Source organism: Ammospiza caudacuta, chromosome 10, assembly GCF_027887145.1.
Source record: "Ammospiza caudacuta isolate bAmmCau1 chromosome 10, bAmmCau1.pri, whole genome shotgun sequence".
NCBI lineage: Eukaryota > Metazoa > Chordata > Aves > Passeriformes > Passerellidae > Ammospiza > Ammospiza caudacuta.
In genome coordinates, this window is record NC_080602.1 from 16,541,395 (window position 1) to 16,551,313 (window position 9,919).

Consider the following 9,919-nt stretch of genomic DNA (forward strand, 5'->3'; position numbering starts at 1 on the left):
TCATGCAGTTAAAATGATTTACTCAAACATGGCAAGAAATATTTTCAGTCAGCAAATTATACCAGCATAGCAATGTACTGTCCAGTAAACAGGAAATAAGGAATATCTAGGGAAGAAACAGAGTTGTACTGTACCACTGTGTGTTCTTAGCAAGCTCTAGCATCATACCCTTGTTGGGCAAACTTCTCATTGAAGCATTCCACAGAGATTAGCATGGCTTCTCCTAATGAACTCACTAAGTTAATGACCAATTTACTTGGTAACCAGCTACTACAGTTCTCAAAACTCAAATGCACTGTGCAAGATTAAAATCAGCACTGTAATGATCCCTGGTGCAACATTTGCTGCAATGAGACAAAACTCTCAAGAGTCAAAGGAAGTCAAAAAAACTTTATTCACACCAGAAACGCAGACTTAGGAATTTTCCTTTATCAAAATAAGCCCCTTATGGTTACTTACATCTGTGCTCTAACAGAACTGTACAATATATATAAACATATATATAGAAAAAACAACAACAAAAAAAATCAACTGCTGCACTTCCTTAATATTAATCATCATCCTCCTCCTCTTCATCACTGATCACGTATTTCTTAGGCTTCTTACTTGCTTTATCATCATCATCTGCTTTTCTCTTTCCAGAAGGTTCACCTTCCTAAAGGCAAAAAAAGGACAAAAATAAACCACCACCTCAAAGTCTTTCTTGTAAGGAAAGCAGAATTCCTAGCTCTAGTTTTTCCATTCTGTGCTACATGAAGCAGGGCTGGTTCTGTGCCAGTCCTTACCCTCAGCACTGAGTGGCTGCTCCAAGTGTCACACCCCAGACCAGGAGGGTCCATCCCCTTGCTGGCCCTGCATCCACACCTGCTCTGCCTGAGCAGGGCATGCACAGAGCCTCTCTCTGCATTCTCTGCATTTACAGCATGTGAGGGCACTGCCAGCAGCCCTCATGTGCTGGAGTGATTCTCCAGCACACAGACACATTCCCTGCAGGCAGCCCCTGCAGCTTTGCTGAAAACTATTTATACCTATATAATCTGAATCAGAGCTACTGAAGCAAAGAAGGAATTCAGGAAGTGGGCAGGCATTTTGCTCATCAGAAAGACAAAACTAAACTAACTGCTCTCTGGCATAAAGAAAAAAAATCAGGAGGAGTCACTGGCACTCAGAATCAACAGTCCAAGAAATGTAACAGTTTATAGTTTGTGAGGCTGCAAAGAGCTGGTCAAAGGAACTCAAATCACTGAGGTAATTACCTGCTTACAAGCAATACCATAAAGACTTTTATAGGGCTGATCTTCAGTTTTTAGGTCATGGAGCCAAAAGGTTGATTTTTGCTCCATGTACATTTCCACCAGCTCAGTTTGAATCATCCTTCCAAACAACATTTCAAATCACAAGTTGTTCATGCAAAACTCATCCATAGTGACATGAGGAACAAGTGGTAACTCAACTATTGTTGAAAAAGAAGTGTATCTTTAAAAATACTCTCAGGCCTAAGTAACCTCATCCCTTTTTCCATTTGCTGGTTTTGGAAGTGTGGGTTTGGTTTTTCATTTATTTTTTTTTTAAGCAACTTGCTTGGATTTTAAGGAGGAAAGACTGAGTTCTAGAACTATAGTGTTTCAGAACTCCAAGGATCAATTATTTATCCAGAGTATTTGATTCTATATGAGGGTGTTCAGTACCGGGAGAATCGCAGTTATGAAGGAATTTTAAGCAGGGAAAACAGAAATTAACAGGGGTGGAAATCTCAGTGATAACTTCTTCCTCAGAACAAACATTCTCTTGTAATCTAGCTGGGCTGTTGTTCAGTGAGTCATCTTCCTGCACAGCAGAATATCCCCATTAACTGCAGCAACAGTGAAACTACTTGCTGTGTGGTGATAAACTACATTATTAATAACAGACTGACACTTGCAGTAATGGTAACAAATTGCTATCAGCACCAAGATTTGTGCTGTGCTGCTGACTGGCAGCAGGTGAAAGCAAGGGAGTGTACGAGGAAGCCAGAGCTCCCCGCGCGTGGGTATGCACTGAGCACACACTCCCCCTGTGGGCACTGAGCACAGGAGCTGGAGCACCGCTGGGCTTTCTGTGGCACTGCAGCTCCACTCCGAGGCCCCAGAGGAGCATTACCTTCCAGACACTCTAAAATGGAGGCTGCTGCTCCTCAAGCTGCAGAGAAATGCTGCTGATTAGACCTTTTCTTCTGAGAGAAGGGAACTGACAAGTCCTCACATTGCTGTATCATGAACTAACACATCTAGTAAGAGTCTTAAAAATAAACAATTCAATTTCTACCAACAAATGCTCACAGGGTCCACAAAATTACAGTTTTGTCTACATGGCTTACTATGGCTGTTATATTCTCTGATATATTACATTTTTCTGACGTAAAATAAAAAGCCAGAAGTCTATGTCTTCAGAAGACTAAACTAATTTTTACTATTTCCACTTGACATTACAATGCCAGTTAGTGCAAGTAACTCAGCTGGCTCTGTAAGAGCACCCAGAACCTGCATTCAGCACACAGAAAACACCCAAGGGGCTGGGGAGTGAGGCCTCCCAGGGACTTTACAGGAAACACAGTACAGAAATGAAAATGAGAGCAGCTTACTCCTTGTGTAACACTGCAGGGCTGTATCATCAGTGACAGACTTGAACTAAACCTCAAATGCAATGTTCACAAAAACTCATTTAATAAAGACCCAGCAGTCATAAATTACAAACCAATAAAACACCATTTTAGATTAGGAAACAGCACTACTGCTGTAGCTAACAGTTAATATGATCAGGGCCCAATGTTTCAGACAATCCTGGGTGATGGAAAATGTATGTTTAGCAATAGACAAGAGGTCTTTTTAACTCAGTTTTTTTAACTCTTCTATTTGAAAAGAGCAGAAATATTATGTGAAAATGCTTCCACTATTTCCATAATAAACAGGAGAGGACCACGTAACTTAGGTAACACTGCACTAGGACTCCAATATTACTCCTTGAATAATTTTGGTATATTCATTTTACATAACTGCATAAATTTTTCCATCTTTAAATCAGCAATAACAATAGTGTCCTCCTTTGGGAATCACTCAGGTCTGTGAACTAATGCAGTGCATAAGAAATTGGTGATTAATTACCATGGAAAGCATGCCAAGTCAAATAAATCATTCATCATGGTGTAAATGAAACCACAGAAGTCCCAAGTTTAAACACTAGATTTAGTGAAGGAAATGTTCCTCATTAAAAATGAGCAGCTTAAGAACAAAGTCCTTCTCTTACCTCATCACTATTAAGTTTCTTAGCCTTGAGTAGTCTTTGGGTTTTATCTTCATCTGAGCCTTCGTCACTGTCAGAAGAGTAGATTCTAGCACGTTCCTCTGCACATTCCAGAAAAATATAAAAAGCCAAATATGTTTATCTGAAACTGGTGTGGAAGACAGAATATTAAAAATGTCTTATATTTAGTGCCACGAAATGTTTGCTGAAGCTAAGTCCAGAGTAAACAAAATAAACTTATACAAACTGAATTAACATCTCTTCACATACTGAATGAACTGGCAAAATCCTATCTCACCAAGGCTGTCCTGTGCAATTACCCTGCCTGAATCACACAGGCCTTAACGACATGCTGTTAAGGTTTATGATTACCTCTGATGCCACCCTTGTATCTGTTTTTGATAGCTGCCAGACTGATTGCATCATCCCCCTCGTCCTCCTCGTCGTAGCGGTCGGGCTCCAGGTAGCTGGCGCTCAGCCCCCGCTGGTGCTGCTTCTCCCGCATGCGCCGCTGCTGCGACTCCCTGCGGATGGAAGCCCTCAGCCTCTCCTCTTCTTTCTGCCCAAGCACACAAGCAATGAACTCAGGGATAAAAAACCCCAAACCACCTCAAGAGCACCTGTAGCATCATTGTTTTCATATCCTACTGTAGCTTTTTACACAGCAGGTAAAGGCTGCAAATATTCTCGTTTGGTCATCTGCCAGGTTAAGGAAGCCACACTCACGGCTTGGAATTCTTGCTTAAAACACCAAAACATTACTGTTTTTCATGAATCATAAAACATTCAAAAATATTCAAAATTCACAACTCTATTACAGTTGTGTTAATTAAGATTAAACCAGCAGATCACCATGCCACAATACCTTGATCATTTCTGTGCGCTGAGACTCCGGATCACGGCCTGCCATTGGCAAAATACGAATTTTCTGGGTCTTCGAACATCTGTCTGCCAGAGACAGAGTCATCTTCCTGTGAGTGGCACTGTCTGTAGAGTGTGGCCTGGTAAAAAATTGCTAGGGGTTAAAAACTTCTTTAAGGAATATATCCATTCTCAAAAGACAATGGTAGGACCAGCACTTGAGAATTCAGAGATTCATCTGCACAAAAGTAAAGCATCAACCCTTTTCAAAAAGGATTTATGTGTACTGTAATAGCAACTGGAGACAGCAAGTCGTCTCTCAGTAAAATCACAGTCCAGCCATTAACAGTTGAACTCAATGTCTCTAAGGCCTTTTTTACCCTTAATGATGCTAGAATCCTACAACCTTTGACCCTTATTACCTAAAGATATATCCTCCTCACAGTTCACATCAATATCTCAAGAAGCAATTGCCATCTTGATAGTAATTGTACCTCAGACAAAATATTAATTTCAGGGAATAGTAATATTTTTTCTGACTCAAATGAGGACCTACATGCAAAAATGAAAATTAAAACATGTATACAAAACACTTGTGTGTAGCCTGCAGGAGACGGCACAGTAACATTCCCAACTTAAACACCTAATGTAGGATAAATCTTACTGAAAAACTGAGTTTGGAAAACAGCACATTCTTACTAACCAGTAAAGCTCTGAAGCTTTACAAACTGGTATATCTAATCTTTATATACTATTAACAACACTTAATTGCAAAAACAGTATCAACATTTGATATGGAACAGCAGTTTACCTGAAGGTTAACTTGGTCTTGAACACAGCCTGTCCTTGCAGGCCTGTCCCTTGTCTGATGAACAAATGATTGTGGTCCCCTTGTAGCGGTGCCTTGTACACGTCAAAGACCTCATTGCCCAAGTGGAGGGACATGCTTAAAAGAGATTCCCACATCAGTTACTTGATAAAGCCACTGCGGTCTATTTTTTTGCCTCATTTCTAAATGGAGAAAGCATTCATGTTTCCTTTTTATATCTAGCCAATAATTATATTTCAACCTAAACTATGCAGAGCATAAACCTTTCAAAGCACTGAGACTAAAATAATTTGTACTGTGCAGAACTGATGTCAGAGTTTGCTGACCTTCCAATTTTGCATGTCAGTGCAAGAAGAACTGCATTACTTCAGTAACAAAGGGTGCAAACTAACCTTCCATCTGACCATTTAACTATCCTTGCATTACTTTCTCTGATCTCATTCCCTTCCTCATCTCGTCGCATCCGCCATCGTATTGTGTTTTCTACCTGTAGGGGAAAAAACAAAACAGTTTTTCTAGCTGCTAAGGATTACTGTAGTAAAATACACTCTATATAGGTCAAGAATTTCAGTTAGAAAGGCTTGATAATTTGTGGCACAATGCAAAGCAATAAAGGTGAAAATCATTGCTTTTGTAAGTGAAATGCAGCTATCAACATTTTTAAAAATTTATGACAATAGATCAACTTTGCTCAGTGCATAATCTGAAAACTCAAAACATCATTCCAAAATATGTGAAATAGACTATGAAGGAAAGTGCCTAGGTGAGTGTAAAAGACAAAGGAAAATTAATACTATACCTTGAGTTTTAACCTAGTTCTACCTTCTTCATCAAGCATCTCCTCATCTTCAAATTCATCTTCATAATACTGGGGATCAAAAGGTCTGCAACAAATTTTACAACACATTATCCTTCCAAGAAAATTAATCCAAGTAACCAGCCTCTTCATAAATAGAACATTTAACATACAGGAATAAAAAAGGCCTTATTCTGAAATTCAAAATTATGTTTTTAATCACTGGAAATTGCATAAGGGTCAGTGCATTCACCTTTCACATCTCTGAGAGCCTAAACTTATGCTTACAATTCAACTGATAGCATGTGCTTTCAATTAAACCACATTTTTGTCTGGTTTTTACAGACAGTAAGTTATTCATCAAGCTGAAACCTACCTTCATAATAAAATTAGCTGATTAGAAAACAACTGCCATTATTATCAACTAATCACAACTAAAAATTGCATCTTAATGTCAACAACTTTAAATAGGGTAAACACATACTAAACAAAAACACTAAAAGACTTTATCAATCCTGTATTTAATGTGCAATTACCTGGGTTCCACACTGAGGAAGTTGGGCAGCTTCACAAAATACAAATCATTACCCAAGTCTGTGTTTACTTTTGGTATTTCTACTTCTATTCTGGTCTCTGGAATAGGCTCTTCTTCCTGCTGCTCTTGACTCAGCCCATTCTCATCCTAAAAAAAAGAACAGGAGAATAAGTGAAAAAATCTATCTGGCTACTGCTGCTCTAGTAATTACATTTTGCTTAAAGAAAAGTCATTCATAGGCACAGAGAGGTCAGGAAGATTTGGATAAAAGAATTCAGGCATTTTCATTGAAAGGAATTCAACTCAGCATTGTCATGTGGCACTTTAAGTGACTTCAAGCACCAGTGCAAACTCAAGAGACCAAAGACAATAAAAAACAGCAAAGGAGCCAACAGAGTTGGCTGAGCACTGGAGACTGGGGGATACTTTCTACCAGATTAAAGAAGTTATTTTTATCTATTATCAATAAAAGATGAAAAATTATCATAAAACCAAAAGTATTTTCCCAAATTGCTGCAATAAGGTACCAAAGACAGCTACGGCTTTGTATTTTATTTGGTGGCAATCAAACTATTTTAAAAATTTTTTTAGAGTTCAAAAAGTGAAGCAGGGATGGGAGAAGGCAGATTAAATCTGATATTGTAATGTATAAAATTTTAATAATTCTTCCAGCTGGGACAAAATTATCTGCAATGCTACTAAACGCCACAACTCCTTTTTTTTCACTAGAATATTACCCAATTCAATTGGTGTTCTGCATTTCAGAGTGCAATGGCATGTTAACTGTCTCAAAGGTCAAATCTACTCACAATGGGCTGTCCTGGGGTTGGTGGCTTGTCTTCTCCATCACTCCCCGAGGAAATGTCATCAGCACCTCCAAACAGGTCCATGACATCTGCATGCTCTTCAGCAGAAAAATTACAATTTTAAACCACACATATATATGCACACGCAGCTCTAATGCAAGATTTATTTATCAAATAAGGAAATCAAGTTGGCAACAGAAGAGTATAAGATAATCCTTATTCAAGTAACTGAACAGAAGTAAAGAACTTTCATTATGCATTTTGGAGGTTTTACTTCTCAGAAAATAAGCACCTCATCCTCAGCCAGCTAAATCACCACAAATCATAGTACAGGTTCTTGGTCTGATTAGAGGAACCATTTTTCATATCTTTCAGTAACAATGGATGAAAGAATATTTGTGGAAGAGAAAACTTGACAGAGCTATGTGGAGAGGATCAGCATGTGCATCCCACACAGAATTCCTGATGTCTGTTTGGTTATTTCCATGGCACCGTGCAGCAAACACTACCAATTCTATCAAGGCCTGTAGCTGATGAATGGCAGGCTCAAGAGGAGGATGAAAGGACCCAAAACCCCACAAACCCCCTCAGCATTTACCTTTCTGCCCCTCTGTGTCACTCTCTGCTTCTGAATCTGATGCAATTGGTTTCTTCCTCTTCATTCGCAGAACCTCATCCTCGCTGTCACTGCCCCTTGCAGACTCTACTAAGGAGCAGAGTTATTCTCAGCAAAGTAAAAATTTTCATCCACAAATTTAAAAATTCCTCTCCATTAATAAGCTCTGAAAGTGCTGCATCAAAAATAACTGCAAAGATGACTACAGTTAAAAACTATGAAATCAATGCCCTTACATTGAAGTTTCTATCTTTTCAGGCCAATGTGAAGAAAAAGAGAGATATAAATAAAGAGAGACCAAAACAGCAGCAAATCATTATTTCTGTATTCATTCCTACCAGATTTGTGCTCTTGCTCCTCCTCATCAGAGTGCTGGGCCCTTTCCTCATCATCAGAGTTCTGCATTTTCTCCTCCTCAGACCGCTGGGCCCTTTCATCATCGTCAGAGTTCTGCATCTTCTCCTCATCTGAGGCCTGTGGCCTTTCCTCATCATCAGAGTTCTGCATTTTCTCTTCATCTGAGTTCTGCAGTCTTTCCTCATCATCAGACACCTGTGGCCTTTCATCTTCATCCGAGTTCTGCACCTTCTCCTCATCGTCAGAGTTCTGCTGTCTCTCCTCATCGTCAGAGTTCTGCTGCCTCTCCTCATCATCCGACTGATCGCTTTTGTCCTCCTTGCCCCACTTCTCGTCCTCGGAGTGTGCTTTCTCGGAGCCGTCTCCCTCGGAGCGATGGCTGCCCTCCTCGGAGCCGTGCTCGTCGTCGTCGTGCGCGGCCTCGGACGCGCTGTGCTGCTCCCCGTCCGACTGCTCGTTGTCCTCGTGCCCCGAGCCCTCGGAGCGGTTGTAGGATCTCTCGGAGTGGTTGTCACTCCCTGAGTGGTGGGATGCCCCTTCGTCCTCGCTGTCATCCCCGAACAGCTCCTTGTTGCTGGGTTTTACCGCCTCCCTGTCGTCGTCCTGGTCGCTGTCGCTGCCGGAGGCGTTGCTCCCAGAGCCGGCATTCTCCTGCTCAGAATCGGAATCCGAGCCGGAATCGGAGTCTGCAAAACAAACACCACCCTTCAGCAGTCAGGATGCCCCTCTGAGGATGTGTGTGCACTGCTTTAACAAAAACCCCAAACACACAACCGAACCTACAGAGAACGGCCAGCAAGATAAACAGAGTTAGCGAGAATAGGGAAATAAAATGGCTGCTAATAAAAGCACAGCCAAAAGACACAATGGAAAATGATTGATGGCCAAAAAAGTTTCAAACCACAAGCTGTGATCTAAGATTCTAAAACTGTAGATGGAATAAAGAATTACACAAAGGAAGGTAACAACTGAAATAGTGAGGGCTTGAACAAGTAACTATATAGACGCGGCTTTTAAGATCCTACAAATCCAAAATTGTCACTCTGCATTTAATCTAAGTCATCTGCCCAGGGAGGTTTATGACAATGGAACTACTCCTCACTGCCGAGGCTGGTAAACGAGGTTTCCAACAGGAAAATAAAAGGACACCTGCCTTGAAAAGTAATTTACAGGAACGCGTACGAGAATTATTTAAACGTCAGGGACGTAAACCAGATGTTCCATTGTTTCAGAACTCGGCTGCGGCGGAACAACCTTCCCTGCAGGCACCGGAGCCCGGCCCGCGGCTCCGCGCCGCTCCCTCCCTCCATCCCTGCCCCCGCGCAGAGGCGGCAGAGGCGGGGCAGGCGGCGCAGCCCGCGGCGGGGGCACCCGGGCGGAGGGAGGGAGGGAGGGAGAGAGCGCGAGAAGCCGCCCTCACCTTTGTGCTCCGGCTCCGAGTCCGCGTCGCTGCCGAACAGATCCGCCATGTCGGCCATGGCGGCAGCGCGGCCCCGCCGGCGCCGTGCAGTGACGTCACACGGGGCGCCACTCGCGCAGGCCGCCTGCTGCCCGGCCGGGGCTGCTCTCAAAGGGGGCGCCTCCTCTTAAAGGGGCCGCGCCCGCGGCCGTGAGGGGACATGGCCCGCACGGGGAGCGGCACCGCGGGGCGGGGCCGGGCTGGGACCCGCACCGTGCCCGGCTGCCCCTCCGCACGCTCCCGGCGTGCCTGCAGCGCCCCGCACAGAGCAGCACAGAGCAGCTGCGCTCCGCTCCCGGCAGCGCTCGCTCGGGCCCGCAGGTGCCGCTGTGGCGGCGCCGCTCCCGCGCTCTCAAAGCCCCGCCCCGCTCTGAGGGAAAG

General features: G+C 42.8%; 1 protein-coding gene across 2 annotated transcripts; it reads right to left on the bottom strand.

The window, feature by feature from the left end:
- Nucleotides 1–370: 370 nt before the first annotated feature.
- On the bottom strand, nucleotides 371–9,570 carry LEO1 (LEO1 homolog, Paf1/RNA polymerase II complex component). 2 transcript variants are annotated; one of them, XM_058811462.1, is made up of 12 exons: nucleotides 9,500–9,570; nucleotides 8,061–8,765; nucleotides 7,705–7,809; nucleotides 7,110–7,204; nucleotides 6,302–6,447; nucleotides 5,769–5,853; nucleotides 5,362–5,456; nucleotides 4,952–5,086; nucleotides 4,145–4,280; nucleotides 3,652–3,838; nucleotides 3,283–3,380; nucleotides 371–655 (listed from the first exon to the last, which is right to left on the bottom strand). In XM_058811462.1, exons 1-12 carry the CDS (start codon nucleotides 9,555–9,557, stop codon nucleotides 551–553), a joined length of 1,950 nt encoding a protein of 649 aa, XP_058667445.1. In that variant the 5' UTR covers nucleotides 9,558–9,570; the 3' UTR covers nucleotides 371–550. The 2 variants fall into 2 exon arrangements, with proteins under 2 accessions (XP_058667445.1, XP_058667444.1); XM_058811461.1 differs by having other exon boundaries at nucleotides 7,705–7,812.
- Between the last annotated feature and the right edge of the window lie 349 nt (nucleotides 9,571–9,919).

What these genes read in the sequence shown, in the direction of transcription:
- LEO1 (XM_058811461.1), bottom strand. Translation starts at nt 9,557, where the DNA reads ATGGCCGACATGGCGGATCTGTTCGGCAGCGACGCGGACTCGGAGCCG. An exon ending in GAACTAGGTTAAAACTCAAG is followed by an intron (nt 5,457 to 5,768) that starts GTATAGTATTAA and finishes TTTCCCCTACAG; the next exon opens with GTAGAAAACACAATACGATG. An exon ending in AAGACCAAGTTAACCTTCAG is followed by an intron (nt 4,281 to 4,951) that starts GTAAACTGCTGT and finishes ATTTTTTACCAG; the next exon opens with GCCACACTCTACAGACAGTG.